The 18,652-nt window shown below is 33.7% G+C and overlaps 2 protein-coding genes across 2 annotated transcripts; both read right to left on the bottom strand.

The window, feature by feature from the left end:
- Nucleotides 1-1,429: 1,429 nt before the first annotated feature.
- On the bottom strand, nt 1,430-6,183 carry LOC123887208 (protein FAR-RED IMPAIRED RESPONSE 1-like). Its single transcript, XM_045936491.1, has 7 exons — nt 6,118-6,183; nt 5,576-5,816; nt 3,652-4,237; nt 3,438-3,533; nt 3,222-3,317; nt 2,968-3,024; nt 1,430-2,889 (listed from the first exon to the last, which is right to left on the bottom strand). Coding segments are annotated over exons 1-7 (1,116 nt in total). The 5' UTR covers nt 6,119-6,183; the 3' UTR covers nt 1,430-2,850.
- A 1,697-nt stretch (nt 6,184-7,880) lies between these two features.
- LOC123887497 (phytochrome B-2) lies at nt 7,881-14,470 on the bottom strand. The gene is made up of 4 exons (XM_045936824.1): nt 12,167-14,470; nt 10,572-11,379; nt 9,170-9,463; nt 7,881-8,623 (listed from the first exon to the last, which is right to left on the bottom strand). Exons 1-4 carry the CDS (start codon nt 14,271-14,273, stop codon nt 8,404-8,406), a joined length of 3,429 nt encoding a protein of 1,142 aa, XP_045792780.1. The 5' UTR covers nt 14,274-14,470; the 3' UTR covers nt 7,881-8,403.
- Between the last annotated feature and the right edge of the window lie 4,182 nt (nt 14,471-18,652).

Genomic DNA, 18,652 nt, shown 5'->3' with positions numbered 1-18,652 from the left:
GGAAAACAAATTAGGTTTCGGGTTTGCTTGTGTATACAAACTTATAATATAAGAGATAAGTATTTATATTTAGGGACATATTTTGTGTTAAATGTGGGTTATATTTAGGGATGAAGAGTAGTGGGATGATATCCGAATCAATTCAAAAGTAAAATCGTAAATCGAACAAAACCAAAAATCGCATTTGGTTTGAATGTATTTGGATGACTTTCTTACTGAACCGCAAACCACAAAAATCGCAAATCGCGGATTCCGCAAAAACCGCATTAAGTTACTATTTTATATTTATATTCCAATATACATAGCTCAATTACCAAGTCGGTCGCCAAATTAATGGAACTGCAAGTTGTTTATATTTTTTGTACTGTAATGTTCTTTTGGTGTTGTAATGTTATTTTAGATAACCCATTTTTATCGATAATGTGATGTTATTTTGGAAATTCAAGTTCTTTTTTAAGACATTTAAAATTGTAAGATAGTATAATGTTATTTTGAATAAATTTTTTTTATTGAAACTACAATGTTTTTTTTTACGACAATTAAAACTACAATGTTATTTTGGAACTTCAAGTTTTTTTTTTTTTTTATGTTTAAAATTGATCGGTACTAAAACGTTATGCCGTAAACCGTACCAACCGAATCAATCCAAACCGCATTGGTTTGATTTGGTTTGGATGACTTTTTAAAGATCAACCGAACCGTGTGCATTTTTACCTCGCGTTTAAGATAACTTTTATGCCTAAAGCCGAATCAAACCGCAGCGTTAACACCCCATTGAAGAGTGACTAACATTGTGGACTCATTCCATAATAATAAGCTAAAAGTGATGAAGCTTTGTGGGGAGCCAATTATGGTTTACCACAAAATAATTAATTCCACTATTTAATCAGAATCTTTCCATAAGTTTTATAGACAACTACTCCCTCCGTCCCAAAAAGAATGACCCATTTTGAATATATGCACTATTCATATATATTGTTTTGACCATATTTTTCTACTAATAAATAAAAATAAATATTAACATATAAGATGTTGTTAGATTCGTCTCGATGAGTATTTTCAAAATATCAATTTTTTATAATTTTTACTATTATACAATTAAAGATATTAGTCGCCAAAGTTATGCATTGGCATGCGTGTTTCGGTCAACTGAGTCATTCTTTTTGGGACGGAGGGAGTAGACCATAGTAGCGTTGAAATGGACCCAACCTATATATCTTCACAAAACATACATCACCTTTAATTATTTTTATGTCAATGCAACGTTGGAAAGTGTTCTTCCTAAAATTTAGGCACACACGTGTCAGCTGAATGGTTGTGTAATTTTCAGAAACCATTAAAATTTATAATCTAAGGACATAAACATCATATACGATAAAATACTGATATGTCGATAGTGATAATAATTTGAAAATTTGATATAATTTAATGGAAAATGCTTATTCCTACGAAGGATGTTTTCACGATAACAACGAATCCTTTATTTTATATTTTTTTGTTAAGAAACAAACTGCTTAACCTCATCTTTGGTCTTTGCTTATTATCGTCTCAAAGCGCAAAAATTGTGAAATTCAGGAATGGAAGCAACCCACTCATTCTCTCATGATTATTGCGGCCTTTCCTCCATCAACAACCATAACTTCACTGTTCCTTTTCCTTTCTTCAAAACCTAATTTGATATTTATCAATCCAACATATTGATTTTCTTACTCGATTTTTCAAGATCTACAACCATAATTTTTACTCTATGATTAGTTTGATTTCTTGGTAATCTCTGTTCATCTCTCTCTTTTCTGGGTACTACTTTTCTTTACTCTCTTTACCAATTTGGTTTATGAGGCTTTAAGTTTATTTGTTGACATAAATTTTCTTGTAGTTCATTGTTTGTGCTTCATCAGATTCAGTTTGCATTGGTTTTAAAATTGAGTACCCTAATTTATAGAAGAGAAGAAAGGTTGGAGCTTTATGCAAATAGCTCAATTTAAGTCTCCTAGCAAAGTGGAGGTGGAAACTTTTGGCAGTGGTTGGGGAGACAGAAGGATTTTCGGTGAAAGCTACTTGCCTTATGATGGTTGCAAAGTTTAATAATAATAGTATTCGTGAGCCTCATGAGGAATATGTGTTCAAACACTTGTGGAAATGTGCTGCTCCGTCTAAGGCTTGTGCATTCTCGTGGCAGCTGCTACTTAATTGAATTCAGACCAAGGATAATCTTTGGAAGCAGAGGGTTATTCGGCAACATCAAACTGATTGTGTTCTCTGTGGTGCCATAGCGGAATCGGGGGTCCATTTGTTTCTGCACTGCAACTGTACGGCGACTGTTTGATACCAGATTATTATGCGATGGTTGGGACTTGTAATTTTACTCCCCCCTAATCTGGTCCTGTCTTTTAGTATGTTATTGGGCTGTGCGTATAGCAAACGGCAAAAAGAAGGATTGGCGCTGATTTGGAACCTTTATATGTGGGTGATTTGGAACCTTTTATCTGATCGTATTTTCAATATCGGTTGGAAAGTTTGGAACGCTTTTGTTCTCTTTTAGGCATAGGCAATATAGGCTAAAGTGTATAGGAATAGTTGCACAATGTTGTTGTATGTGCTGCAACTAATTGTTCATGTGTTGCACAAAATTTGATTATGTTTACATTTGTTATACTTCAATGTTAAATGTATTGAAAATAGCTTCAATGTTTACTCCAAAGTCTTGTATTATTAAATAACAAATCTTTTAGCATCAATAACATCACAATCCTTACAAATGAAATAAGCAAATGAAAACAGAAAAATAAAACTTCATGTCTTTATGATGATGGATGAACCATTCTTCTCATATCTCGATGATTCATGTTTTCATAATGTTGGCGGCTGGTCTTTCATATGGTTTTGTGCCTACAAAAAGAGACAACATGTTGGTCATTTTATACTTAAAAAATTTGATTGTATTTTCACATAATGAAACAATCATACCTGTGAAACTTTAGAACAAGTAGCAGTTTGGTTTATGTTTTGAGAATAATATGAAACCTACAAAATAAATATACTAAATAGTTATATACATGGTGTGTTTTAAAAAAAACTTAATAATTGTATGGTATTAGACTATATATATGTGCAGCAAAGACACATAGCAGTGCACCAATGTTGCACAGTACCTATCTATTCCTTAATTTGATTTTGGACTTATAAATGAAAATAAATAAATTCTATATCTATATCCACGCCTGATCTAATTCACCATTTTGTACTTGATTTGGATTGAAGGGAGCTAAATTGTATACAGTACCATATTCAGTCCTCCATAGATACCTTTGCTCACACTACAAATGTACACAAGAGAGAAAACATAGATGTTATTCATTTGAAAACAAAGTGATATTTGATTTATAATACAAACAAAGAAATAGATATAAATAGAGCATAATATTCTATGTTTACACCTGATATACATCACCATTCTGCTCTTGAGTTGAATCAAATGGAGCTAAGCTATTTATACCACCATTTCCACTACTCAAAAGATCATTATGCTCATGCTATAGATATAAAATACAAAACATAAATAGTCAGTATGCAGTTTCATATGGATTGTTTCAAATTAAAGTTTTTGTATTATTTTTAATGGGAATGAAGAATCAATGTAAGATAAATCACCTCTTCTTGACTTTGGGAATTTTTTCTCTTTTGGCTAGTTTGAGTTTTCTTTTTTGCAAGTTTCTTCTTCACAATTTGATCAACTTTAGCAGCCTTTCTTTTTTCACGAGGACGTCCTTTTCTTCGAGCCTCTACAGGGTCAAGAATGCTAGACACTTGATTTCGAATTGAACCATCTTCTTCTCTAATTCTTGGAGATGACTTTTTACAAGTTAACTCTATTTTCAAGTCCTTGATCCAATCCATAACTTTTAATAATTCTTCTTCGGTCTTTATCTCTGTAGAAGCAACTTCGTAAAAGGCATCACAAGCCTTACCAACACGCTGGAATTCAGCATTTCCAGTCAAGTTATCAAAACCACATTTAATAAGTGTATGTTTTCGCTTTATATCCTTCCTCCACTGTGAAAACATATAACAAGGCGGCACTGACTCTGTTTTACATGACAATTGAAGCACACAAAGGATGTGTCTACACAAAATACCTTTAAACTCAAATAAGCAACATGTACATTGTAATTCAAAATCTTTCTCATTGAATGACACCTTGAACTCGATGTCTTTCATTTTGTCATATACTTTCTTATTCTCCATCACACTAAATATTGAATTCAAACCATCCAATTTCTCAAACAAAGTATTGCAATACATCATAGCAGCAACCTCTAGTTGAAATTCTTTAAATTTTGCATTAGTAAATGCTTTTTGAAATTGAGACTCAAAGCCAAAATGACTTAAACATGGAATTACTTTATTAAATGAATTGAAATCAGCAGTGCTTTCCTTTTCAATCTTATCTTTTAATGCATTGTCATATTGCTCCACAAATTGCTTCAGTGATGTCTTTGAGTTTACATACCCATCAAAAAATGAGTTCATGCTTTCACTTCTTTGTGTGGTTGACATCCCGGCCCAAAATGTGTCCTTCACATACACAGGAACCCAACGGTTCCGCTCATCAAATAACCCTTTCAACCATTCATTATCATGTAGTTCATAAGATTCAACCATTCTTTCCCATTTCTCCATGAAAACACTTTTACTCAATGAATCATAAACAACATCATGCAAAAGTGTTTTAATAGACTCATAATATGTGTGCCTGCCAAACTTTTCTGGAATCTTTTTCATTATATGCCATAAACACCATCGATGATGAGCTTTTGGAAAGACAATTTCAATTGCATTTTTCATTGCTTTATCCTGGTCAGTAATAATGGCATTTGGTGCACGTTGATGCATGCACTCTAGCCACGTTGTAAACAACCAAGTAAAAGTTTTAGCATCCTCATTTGATAATAGCGCACAACCCAACAACACAGATTGACCGTGATGATTTACTCCAACAAAAGGAGCAAAAGGCATGTCATATCTGTTTGTTAAATAAGTGGTGTCAAAGGTTACAGCTTCACCAAAATATTCATATGCAGCCCTACTTCTCGCATCTGCCCAAAATACATTTCTCAAACGACTTTCATCATCGAAATCCATTACATAATAAAACTGATTATTTTGCTTTTGCATTCTAATAAAATAGTTTTGTACTGCATCAGTGTCTCCTGTACCAAGTCGTAGACGTCTTACCTTATCTATATAATTTCGACAATCTCTTTCTCCAAATGTTAGATTCTCGTACCCGTTTGCTTCAACAACCAGAGACCTAAAATTTCTGCTCACATTGATTCCTGCCTGGTCATTAAGTTCTAATCTCCTTTTTATATGAGACCCTAAATTCTTGTTGCATCTAAAATACCGTGCTTTGGTTGGACTAAGTTCATGATTATGCTCAAGAATAACACTTGAAACAACAACTGTTCCATCCGAGCATATACATGCATTCAGTCTTGCCTTACATTGTGTTTTAGTGATAGGATTTGGTTTCAAAACATTCTTGGGATTGCTCACATACTTTCCTGCACGACTACATGCTAAAGTAAAATATTTTTTTCCGTCATCTCCATTTTTCGAACTTATTTTACTAATTCCAAAACCCATATGTCGAGCATAATTCATATAATACAAGGTAACTTCCTCTTCAGAACTAAATGTCATTGCAGTCCTAGGTGCTTCTTCTTCGCAAACAATATTTGAATCTAACTTATCATCATAAATTTCAGATTCTTTGTTTTCTCCTTCACGAGATGGTGATTTAGATATTTCTTGCACTAATACAATAAATTGTTTAAAGATTAAATTAATCAACCAAACAATTAATCTCAATCAAAAAAAGAAAATCAAACAATTAATAGGTTAAAACTATGAAACACTTATCAATGTTCCATATCGGACACACGTCGGTGTCCGTCATGACACACCGACACAACATTAACACATATAATTACATTAAATTGTATTTTTTAAAAATTACTTAGTGTCGACATGTTCGTTTTGTATTTGAAATCATTCTTCATTGATTAAACAGCAGTAAATTGAAAATATAGCAAAGATGCAGTGACAAATACTTACTTGTTAATCCAGTTGAAGTTGAAATGTAAACAAAATAGAAACTTTTGCTTGAGAGGTGGTGGTTTAGGTTTAAGCGATGGAACCACTGAGTTTAAGCAGAGAATATGAAGCAACAATGGAAGGGGACAGTTGAAATTGAAGAAATGAAACTGGTATGTGCCAAGATTCAGCGCGGCAACTATAAGGAAAATGGGAGTAAATCACGCGTATTGAAAATAAAAGATTTGATATTTAATTAAAAAAGAAAACAAACCCAATAAAATAGGCACGTGCAGCAGGTATTGTCGTGATTCTCGTGAAAATTAGTTTCGTTGTAAATAGCGGTGCTGTAATTTAATATATCATAAATATTGGTATTGTGCCATGTCGGACATCGAAGTATGTCTGGCACCGAGACACATCCAATCTAAAGAATATTCATGCTTCATAGTTTATATTATTCATGGCTAAATATTAAACTCCGTACAACCAATTCTCAACTGAGGACACAAGGAATCTAACACCATTAGAGATCAATGCAGATGCACCAAACCAGAATGTTACTGATCTGTATTTATAGTGGTAACGTAACTACTTCTATGCATTGAGCATTTAAATCTTTTAACTTCAAATAATTTCAGAGGTTGTCACTACTAAACCCTGCATGTATATCACTGCATATGAATGGTGTTGAATGGAAATTCAGTCAATAATACATTTATTATTGGATATTTTGTGTAATCACTTATTTTGACACATTTTCTTAGAGGTTCAGAATCATCTTCATAATTCACATACCAAAACCATGTTTGGTTTCAATTTGTTGAATAAATAACCCAAACATGTATCTTTACAAATTTTGACAACTTTTCTTCTTTACCTGTATTAGAGTTATCTTTATACCTTTAATAATGCAGATTTAATTCTCTTTATTATTTATCAAAAACAAAAGAATTGGTATGTCATTTCAAGCTATGAAGTACAGATACTCTTTGGATTATGTGTGTCCTCGTGTCGGACACGTGTCGGTGTATGATACCATACACCGACACGACTCTGACACTTATAGTAGTCATATTGAATGATATCATTTTCTCAAATTACTATTGGTGTCGACGTGTCAGTGTCGTGTCCGTGCTTCATAGATTTCAAGCACATATTTTGCATTCAAGAAAATCAATTACATATGATTTTAGAATGTTTAAATGACCCATGCTACACACATGTGTTATTCTAGTTTTTCACATGATTCTCAGTCATATTGACTTATTGAATAACCGTTGAGCTTTCTTATCCTTTCATATGAAGTTGGAAAATAGGAAAAAGAAACATAACATTCTATTAATAAGCTTGCCTAGTACTATAAAACTATTGTCATGACTCATAACATGATCTAAGAAAGGACTCAAACTATGGAAAAGGATCCTCTCCTGCTCAATTTATTCTGCTATCTATCATGCTCTTAATCCAATGGCTGACTGATTTTAATGAGAAAAATTGAAAACAAAAAAGCTGTCATGTAGTAAAGGACAATTGGCAGCAGAGATTCCGCAGTAAAGGATCCGGATCGCTCAAACTACTAAATTACATGTAAAATTTTTCCAGACTCACAAGCCACTTCCAATGTGACCATCTACAATTTTATTTATCAATGTTCAGAGTATATGAAAACTCACATAGGAAGAGTGAGTGGGTTACATATTGTTTTTTATTCAAAAGAGACTAACTTTCACCGCATTCCAAAAATACAGGATAACCTATCTTTTCTACAGACAAGGAAGGGATGTACAACGATGGCGAAATAAATTAGGCAGGGAACACACCTTTGTTACAGACATTTTACAATTATTTGCGAACTTGTGAAAATATGATATAAGCAGTTACTTTCAGTAAAGAGGATAAAGCAGGAGACGGATGCAGTTCAATCCAACCATGGAGTGGAGTCCATTGCAGCTTCTAATATTGTAAGCATTTTCTTGAAACTTGTCGCTGGACACCCACTTGGCCATGAAGATGCACATATATCGGCCGTCTCTGCCATTACATTATCAGTAAAATTTCAGGTTACATTTAGCTACAAACCAACAGCTCCTCATGTAGTACTGAACAAGTTTTGTCAGGGTGCAAAATAACAATCTAATTTGATAGTAGAATTTCATGTAATTGGGATAAGTGGCCGAATCAGCTTCAAATGCTTGTACCCTAAGTTGGCTTGTTAGGTGATCACGAGCTGAATATACGACAACAAACTATCTAATGGTCAACATGAGTGATAGGGCTCAGGCTTTAATTTTACAGTTAAAATACCTAATTAACATTTTTAAGGCTTCTCCGCGTCACAGGTAGTTCAAGAAAAACCAAAAAGTAGCACCGTTCTGCCTCCCTGACATATTGGACTTCACCATTCATTAATTTTATTATCTTCCTGCTCATGCTCAGCCCTAAGCCTTCTTGAGTCACCCACCGACTGTTATGGAACATGTCTTGAATCAATTCAGGCGGAAGACCTTCACCAGGACACACCATCCTTCACAAAAAAAAAAAAATATATATATATAAAGCATAATCCCTGAAACAGTATCCACTTGAAAGTAGTAATAGCTTAGCGAGAATTGAATCTATAAAAAAGCACCATCATTATAGCACTAATTTACAAGTTTAAATAAGTGCATCTAAGATTTGGTATATATTTTCATTTACTCATTTTGTAAAGAAATAATTTGTCATGAGATCAAATAACAGAAATGAATAAATCACCTCCTTTAAGTTCTTCCAGAAAGGATTAAAAGCACAGGAAAGTTCTTTCCAGTAACCTACAAACTACTAGTCATGGCATTGCTAATTAAAAGGTGTTGATGTTTTCTGGGGGGTGAGTTCACTAGGGAAATTTTAATTTCAGGATAACAATATATACAGGTTCAAAATATTCAAATATAACATCATCATACTTGTAATTGTGTTTTGATAGGCATTACTGTTGTAAACAATTATTAGGATCTGCGTATTCCATCATAATGTATATTTCATAACACAAAAACATAATGAAAATGACTTGAAGGTCATGCCAGCATACCTAAATTCAGCATGCAGAATAGTGAGCCCATCTGAAATTTGTTTTATTCTTGGAAACACATGAATCTCTACCCAACCATCTGGAGATGGTGCATAGCGCACCACATTCATTAAGAAATCAGCCAAAACTTGTTGAATCCTCAATTGATCACCATAGACAGCCAATGTCTTGATTTCTTCAGGAATATCACGAATCAACTGTAAATTTCTTTCTCTTAGCAATAACATTACTTGGCTAACTACTGCATTTATGACATTCTCGAGCAAGAATTCCCGCTTCTCAAGCTCCAGGGACCTAACTCAAAAAGGAAATAAAGACATGAATCTTGCCTTCCACTAACAAAAAGTAGTGGAGTAAGTGTAGAAGGACATTATGCACACTGAAGGCCACAAAACATGAGTATCAACCCACTGGCAAAGTATGGTAAAGTGTAAACAGGGAAAGAATTGATATTTGAGGGTCACTTCACATGATGAAGCATAAAACCTACATATCCTAGCAAGAAGGAACTATATATGTTCACATGATTGACGAATAATTTGTCTGAAACCTATATTTTAGGAGCGTCACGGAGGATAGATGAAATTGATTCATATCATTGCCAATCATGTATTTTGATAGCTCCAGATAATCAAGGCATAGTATATGTTTCTGTTTGTTATCAAATCAAGGCAAAACATAATGAAACTTCACAACATTGATAAACGATAGATACAGACAAAGCCAACCGAAAGAGTTTCTAAAAGCATTGATAAACCATAGATACAGACAATGCCAACCAAAAGAGCTTCTAAAAGAACTGCCTTGCGTTAGCTGAACTAAGGTAAATTTCACACTTTGGGAGGAGAAGAGAATAGTAATAGCATCACACTGACAGAATGCTAGCAAATTCTTAAAAACATCACAACCTGTGATATGAAAAGGAAAGAAAGCTACAAATCAAATAAATAGTAATATTCAAGCATACATGATTAAAACGAGGTAATATCTGTATATAACTAAAATTGGAAACTGGAAATGGGAATAGAAAACATTTCTCAAACAAAATAGGCCCTATGATATTCTTCCACTATATGTTTATGGATATCATAGTAACAACTCAAAAATATCTACTACTGGAAATAACCACAACCTTACACTGACATTTTTGTTCTTGGACTGTGCGGCAACAATTGGCAACCCTATTCTTCCTACCTTAATTCAACATGTAAGTACCATTTATTGAAAAATATGGATATATTAAATTTGAATATAATGTAGCTTTGAATTGTTAGTCTGTAATTTGTCACGCTTCAAGCCCATCAGGCTTTCACATAAATGATGTTGGATTTATATAGCAAAAGTAGTAACATTGCCTTCCAGAACAATCAAAAGATTTTAAATGATTTCATAGAAAACTCACCCATCCTCGACGCTTTCCAGATCAATGTCCCGTATTATCTTTAACATTTGCTTCTCGCAAGCAGCACTAGTCTCAAGTAACTGCTTTTGCTCATCAGTCAAGCATGTAGACTCCAAAAGAGAGTTTGTAAAGCGTATGCCACTCAAGGGATTCTTTACTTCTTGACAAATATAAGCTAACTCTTTCATCCTAGCAAAGCTACTAGTATCCTGTTGTCTCTGGACTGTCAGAGCCTGTTGAAGTTCAGGGCTCACAATTTGTAAAAAGCAAAAAGAGCCAATGATCTGGCCATCAATGTTAACCCTTTTATTTGCGGTCAAGAAAGTCTGAACATACTTTCCATGTCGGTCAAGAAATGAAAATGGGAATTTGTCCGTGTCTTGTCCACCAAGTGCATTGTGCAAGACAATCATGAATTTTGTCATAGAATCTGAACCCTTCAACTGACAGAAACTACCAAAAACCTCTCCCACCAACAATTTGCCAATAACATCTGCACGGCTCCAACCACTGAGCTTTTCCATAGCATTGTTCCACTCTAAGCAACATGTGTTATCATCCGATGCAAAAATGGGAGGGATCAATGCATTTGGACTATGTACAATGGCCTTGTAGTCACCTTGTATGTTAATGAACTTGTCCATTACAACTTTTTGACCGGTAACATCTTGACCAACAAAGCACACTCCAACTATACTATTTGTATAATCCTTGCTGGAGCAAGCATTCACCACTATAAAAACTGCCTTATTTTGATTCCCTGGGCCAAACGTCTTCATTTTTATCTCAACATTCTTATCTTCTTCACCTGTACTAATTAAATTCAAATTATGCAAATGTACCACCGATTTTCTATATCTTACTTTTACTAAAGCCAAACTAGATATTCTATAGCACTAGGTAGCAGTTTACTTCGAAGCTCAATGACATTAAATCTACTTGATTAGAAAGTAGGTGGAAAATATGAAAGCCAAAGATGAAGGAAAGTGAAAATGGTTTTCAACTGAAGTTAGGGTCCAAAGAGAAAATATTGATTTTATTTTCCAACACCTCATAGTTATACTTATGTTATACCAAACAAATGTAAGGTAATTTTCATTCCCAACTTTCCGCCTTCCCACTTACTCATACTAAACCCACGCAGCCCAACCATTATGACAAAATGGATTGGATCATGTTTATTTTCTTGTTCTTTTTCCGTTTTTATAAGCATGCCATGGTTACATTACACATTAGAAATACATGCCCAAATTTCAGTCATTACTGAATTACCAATAAATAAGACTCATACAATTCATAGCATGAACTTGAAGCATGATTGTGCATCCATTCACTTGTGGTTGCGAATTTGGAAAAGATCATTATTCATTTTAAATATAAAAGAATTTGCTTTAAAGTAGACTGTATGTGTAATAATTACAGTCAAATAATTTACACCTTCTAAACAGCCCCCGTCATGTTTGTTAACTACAGGTAGGAAGAACTCAACAAGAAATGGAAGATCGGTATGCTCTTCCTAATATTTTAATTGGAGTTCTCCTGCCTAATAATAAATCCAATGAATCGGCATGGAACCAGAAATTTAGAAAGAATACCTTTTAAAGCATGAGAAAGAAGCTTGTCCACAGATTCTTGAGACTCCTTATACACAAGATCATGAACCAAAGACTTCCCCATGGCGTCCTCTACCAGAAGTCCCGTCAATTCAGAAATCTTTGCATTCCACCCATTGATACGGCCTTCGACATCAACGGCAAATATGGGAGCAGTGGCAGTTTCTATTAACCTGACCATTTCCCTAGCCACAGAACTCAGTTCATCCACCCCTTGCAACTCTAGTTCTGCCATATGAGTATGCACAACAGCCTTTGAATCGTTATTCTCGGCTTCCTTAAATGAGTCTCGCAGAATAAGCTGCAAGGAGTGAATTGCATCCATTTCTGCATTCTCCCACTGCATACTACGGCTCTTGACTACTTCTAAAAAGGCCTTGAAGGAAGACCGAGGATGCATTCTCTGACCATCATCTTTATCCTCTGGGTGATGCTTCGCACCACCCCATTTAATCTCTTTTGCCGTATGAGATCTGAACCAGAAAAGGAAATCCTTTTCAGTGATATACGCAACAGCCATCCCACAAACTGCATCCCCAAGAGAAGCAGCCCCAGGATAGCCAGCATCAGCCAAACTATCAGTACTCAAACCCGTTGAATCACCATGGAAGGCCAACAACCACTCTATAATATCCCTTATCTGAGACTCCGTAGGAGTAACACCCAACGGATAGTAGTTTCCCTGATAAAACAAAGCAGCCCCATCACACTTAACCAAGTCCATAATACTAGGACTCTGCGTAACAATCCCAGTAGGAGAATCCCTAAGTAACATATCACACAACAGAGTCTGTGTCCTCAAAACCCGTTTCTCCAACGACTGCACTGCTAACTGAAGTTCCATATTCAATTGAAGCCCAAAAGCCTGCATTAAAAACTCGCAAGCATACCTAAGAGGAAAAGGAATACACCTAGCAGAAGTATGATGACAAACAACAAGACCCCAAAGTTTCATCGAACTTCTTCCAGTACCACCAATCCCACCACCCTCTTCATCATTCCCATTAATAATAACAGCCATAACCAAAGAAGCAATAGAACCCATATTCGCCATATACTGAGCATGACAACCGTGAGGAGCACGAAGAGTACTCCCAACCAAACAAACAGGCTGAACAAGTGCCTCATCCTGAAAAACCCTAACAGGAGAAGCATTACAATCCACAATCATCCTAACCCTATTCTGCTTAAACAAAAACCTCGAAGCCTGAGGTATATCCGTAGCAGGATAATGCAAACCAATATAAGGCTCCAAATCAATCCTCTTACTCTCAGCAACAACTTCCCCATGTTCATCCTCATGAAACTTATAAACCATAACCCTATCATAACCAGTCAATTCTCTAACACTCTCAACAACAGCATCACATAAAACCTTAACATCACCACCAGGAAGCGATTGAAGCTGCGAAATCGCTCTAACAGCTAGCTTCTGAGACTGAACAGCACCAGCAATCGAAAGTGCTGGATCCTCAGATCTAGCAGGCTCCAAATCAATAACAACACCAACATCAATCCGATGTAAAATTCCATAATAAGGCTTACCAGTAGATCTAGAATGAATCCAAATAGGATTCATCAAACTAATTTCACGAGCCGCGAAAGCTTTCTCAAGCAAAATCGAACTCGAATTAGTAAAAAGTGAACGAACATCAATACCTAAACAAAAAGAAGAAGTAAAAGAATCTTGATCTTCTAAAGAAGGAACAGATTGAGGAGCAATACCAAGCATATCACGTGCGTTTTCAGAATAAGCAAGAACACGAAAAGAAGGTTCATCAACTGCGATCATTGAACCAAAAGGTTGAATAAAACCGCCACGTTGAATTCTAGCTAAATAAGCAGTTATTTGTTGTTCAGGAACAGATTCAGTTGCAGCGGCAGTTACACGAATCGATTCAGTGTAGTCGAAAGAATCTCCGGATTGTTCAAAAACAGCGTGAAGTCTTGCGTCTTCGGTGTATTGAGCTATGGCTTTTTTCATTGATAATGATTTGAGTTTGTTATTGTTGTTGATTTCGTCTTTTGTGGTTGTTGCATTTGCTGCATTTGTATTTGTTTCTGGTGGTGTTTTACTAGTTGAAGCCATTTTATGATGATGTGATGAAATTGAAATTGAAATTGGAAAGTGGTGGTGTTTGATTTTGTGGATGAAAATGAAAATGTGAAATGAGAGTGAAGTGGTTTTTTTTTTTTTTTTTTGGGAGTGAATGTGATGCGATGGATCGATATAATTGGGGTTTGTGTACGGCGGCAAATCTAATAAATAAATTAGATTTATTTGTTTAAACTGTTTTCTGTTTCTGGTAATTTCAATTTCAACCGTCTTCTTTCTTACTAATGACTTGGTAGTTAGTACTGTGTTGAAAATTAATAGAGTCAAGCATTGGTAGTCTTAATTTCACCCATTATTACTCCGTCCGTCTTAAATTATTGAAAAATGTCAATCAATTAAGACATTTTTGGAATTAAACATAATATTTTAAAAAATTTAATAAAAAAAAGTAGGCTCCATTGATCTATGTATTTTTGTCAAATTATTTCTTATATATAGGACCAGAGAGAATATTTATTAAAGCATCTTTAATTGAAATATATGAGAGAGTTTTTAAACTAATGATCCATATTTTATTTCTTTTATCATCGAGGGGAATTATGACGTGGCAGAGTGAGATAATTTAAGTACCTCATTTAAGGTAACATATCATTGGAACAAATTATATGCATGAGTTGCAAAAATATTACACAATAGTGTAAGAACTAATTGTTAGTAATATATGAAACTCAAAATGACATCACCGTTCTTAAAAAAAACAAAATATATTGATTTAAAGTATAACTTTTAAAACTCTCTTTTTTACTATTTCTCATCTTCATTCCCACTCTATATTTTTTTCCTCATTCTCATTCGGCAGAACCCCACAGTTTTGAAAGGGATCTATCAACACTAATAAATGTATCAAATTTATATTGTTTTCAATAAAAGTAATTGTAAAAAAATTAAAGTTTAATCATAAAAAAAAAATAATAAAGAAATTATTGAGAGTTTTGTGATAATAATAAACATCATATATATATATATTGGGAGAGATCAAATTACACCGGTGTAACATTTGAGTAATGTTACACCGCTCAATAACGCTTTAACGAATACAAATTTTACAAAATTCACCGTTGGATTGAAAACTTATATCGTATAGATCATCTATGTTGAATTGTTTAAAAATCTAAAATCGTTTGATATGTTTTTGAGATAGATCAAGATTAACGGTATTCAATAAAAACGCATAAACCATTAATCTTCATCGGTCTCAATAACATATCAAACGATTTTAGATTTTTGTAAAATTTAACATGTATGATCTATACGATATAAACTTTCAATCCAACGGTGGATTTTGTAAAATTTGCATTCGTTAAAACGTTATTGAGCGGTGTAACATTACTCAAATGTTACACCGGTGTAATTTGATCCCTCCCATATACATCCTCATATATCTTTACCATTCTCATAATATACATCCTCTATATATATATATAGAGGATGTATATTATGAGAATGGTAAAGATATATGAGAATATGAGAATGAATAATAGTCATTAGATTAAAAATAAATGGTTGAGATTAAAACACCTTAAATGAGTCATGTACCACTCAAACCCAACAATCCTTTCTTTCTCTCTCGTTCATTTGCGTTTCCAGATCCCCTTCTCCATGCTTCTTCTTCTCTGATAATCTTCTTCTTCTTCATTTCTCTCAATTTCTTCTATGTTTCCAGTTCTGTGTTCCTTTCTAAAGACTGATTTTAAATGTCACATGTATCTCTTCCTATTCTATCAATTCTCATAAACTCATTCAACCCTTCATCTTCTCCAATCCACGTTTCATCTTGCCATGATTAAAAATTACAGCTACTCTTAATGATAAAAAAAAAATAATATCATATTCGTTCATTCATGGGTACTGTGAATTGGATTGAGATTCCCGTTTTGGATACCTATGAATGAATAACCATGAACATCTCTTCCCTATCTTGCTGGAGTTGAAATTGGACAATGTGAACAGAAACTGAAATTTGGTATTAGAGAATTTTTTTGGGATTTGGGTTATGAAATACTTATGCTTTTTTCAATTTCAATCTCAATCTTCTATTTCACCGACTCATAAATCCCACCACTTTATCTTCTCCGCATCTACTCTCGTTTTTCAGATTTCCCTGTCGCTTGCCATATTAACAATCGATCAACTCTCTGTCAAATTTGTCGAGTTATTAATTAAATTCTTTGGTTATTCGCCCAATTTGCTGATTTCAGTTTGATTTTAAAGTTTGGTTCAATTAATCAATCCTTGCTTTCACAATAGACAAAACAATCCAAAACCAATAGAAAATGAAATAGATTGGGGTCAGTTTTGTTATTTTCATCGTATTTGAGAATGAAAGTTTTGGATGAATAGAATGGGGATAAATCCATTCACATGTTGGAGAAGATGAACAGTGAATGAGACGATAATTGATAGAATAAGGAGCGGTGCATGTTGAGGTATTTAATTTGGATCATTCATTTTAATTTAATGGTTGCAATTCATTCTCATCATTCTCATATAAGATAGTCATTCTCATGTGATATGTCCTCTATATATATATATATATATATATATATATATATATATATATATATATATATATATATATATATATATATATATATATATATATATATATATATATATATATAAACAAATTTATGTACCTATTGTGTGAAAATAAAAGTAAATATAATATATAATACTTAAATATACACATATTTATCTCTATCTCCAAATCTCTCTAGAAGGATTTTCTCTCAATCTCCATCTTCATGAACAAAAATTATCTATCTTGGAGTCCTTAAATAGAATAATCTGCACATGAATCTCGATTTACTTATTCATAATCTCAAGTCGCGCAGTAATGTTGAAAATTATTTTAATGCAGCATAATATGTTAATTTAATATATGTAACAAAAATAAATATGTTTATTTGTATGTGGTGTCATATCGTTGTAATTGATGCATGATGTCTACAATCTAAAGATTTGGCATAGTTGTCCTCCTCAGCTTAGTAATGTTTTGATAGCTGATGCTTCGGGTGTTGCTTGTCCTCGAGCCTAGTTTGCTTTCTGTTTTTGTTTTTTTGGCTTAAATGCAGTTTTACCCCTCATGTTTTGAAAATGCGGAATTTTACCCCTCCTATTTTAAAATGCGGAATTTTACCCCCCCTATTTTATAATTTGTTGGATTTTGCCCCCACCAAAATTCTGCACAAAATCTGCTTCTGAGCCTCAAGTTCAAAGCTTCGCACAGAACTCAATTTGGATCAATAATTTACAAAACTGACACCAAAACGACCGTAATCGAGTTAGCTTTCCACAGAATCAAACCCCACTAAATTTGGAGTTACAGAGAGAGAATAAGTACCGTTTTAGTGAAGGTCTGTCCAATTACTAATTCTGCAGAAATCTACTTGTGATCTTCAAATTCAACATCGTCTACCGAACGCATCGTAACTCCAAATTCGACGAAATTGAAATGCCAACAAGGGTAATTTCGGTAGCTTTCCATACATGTAAATAGTATTAAAAAATGAGCTATAGGGTGAGAGGCATGACGAAAATACCAGTAGTAGTTTCATACGATAATTAATTTGAACAGACCTTCACTAAAACGGTAATTAATCTCTCTCTGTAACTCCAAATTTAGTGGAGTTTGATTCTGTAGGAAACTAACTCGATTGCGGTCGTTTCGGTACCAGTTTGGTGAATTATTGATCCAAATTGAGTTCTGCACGAAGCTTTGAACTTGAGGCTCAGAAGCAGATTTTGTGCAAAATTTTGGTGGGGGGGCAAAATCCAACAAATTATAAAATAGGGGGGGTAAAATTCCGCATTTTAAAATAGGGGGGGTAAAATTCCGCATTTTTCAAAACAGGAGGGGTAAAACTGCATTTAAGCCTTGTTTTTTTTATTTTCTGATGTATCAAAAAGAATGCCTGGAGAACATATGATAATGTTAGCAAAATTTATTAGATAAAAAATAATTAAGAGTTTGTACAATAATGTAATGTGGATTTAAAAATTCCGGATAAGATAAGGATCCTACCCCGTCTTGACTGAAATAGACATCAAGCAAGCATATAGTTATGCTGTTAACATCATCTTTCTCTTAACTCAAGGTATATCTATTGTTAAATCAAGAAATTGTTGGATTGAAATTAGATATTTATCAATTCAATTATTAATAAAAATCTTTGCTAACTCATGATCTTAGGGTTTTTTTTTAAACAATAAAAATTAAAAATTGTAATTAATAGTTAATGTTAGTCTTTTTTTGTCAGAGACACATGTTAAAGAATTGAAACTGTTATAAAAAAAAGAATTGAAACTATTTTTTAATTAATAAAACAATTTTTAAACATTTGAAATTTGAA

Source organism: Trifolium pratense, linkage group LG5 (genome assembly GCF_020283565.1).
Source record: "Trifolium pratense cultivar HEN17-A07 linkage group LG5, ARS_RC_1.1, whole genome shotgun sequence".
Taxonomy (NCBI): domain Eukaryota; kingdom Viridiplantae; phylum Streptophyta; class Magnoliopsida; order Fabales; family Fabaceae; genus Trifolium; species Trifolium pratense.
Note: the sequence above shows the minus strand (reverse complement) of the source record. Positions and strands in the feature narration are given on the sequence as shown.

Excerpts from the sequence above, each read along its gene's own strand:
- LOC123887208 (XM_045936491.1), bottom strand. Across the intron at positions 4,238-5,575 it reads AAATATTTTACTTTAGCATG|TAAGAAAGTATATGACAAAA; the intron begins TAGTCGTGCAGG and ends TGTGATGGAGAA. Across the intron at positions 3,025-3,221 it reads AAAATGGTGAATTAGATCAG|GTTTCATATTATTCTCAAAA; the intron begins GCGTGGATATAG and ends TTTATTTTGTAG.
- LOC123887497 (XM_045936824.1), bottom strand. The coding sequence starts at position 14,273 with ATGGCTTCAACTAGTAAAACACCACCAGAAACAAATACAAATGCAGCA. Across the intron at positions 9,464-10,571 it reads CTGGAAAGCGTCGAGGATGG|GTCCCTGGAGCTTGAGAAGC; the intron begins GTGAGTTTTCTA and ends TTTTTGAGTTAG. Across the intron at positions 8,624-9,169 it reads ATTCTGCATGCTGAATTTAG|GATGGTGTGTCCTGGTGAAG; the intron begins GTATGCTGGCAT and ends TTTTTTGTGAAG.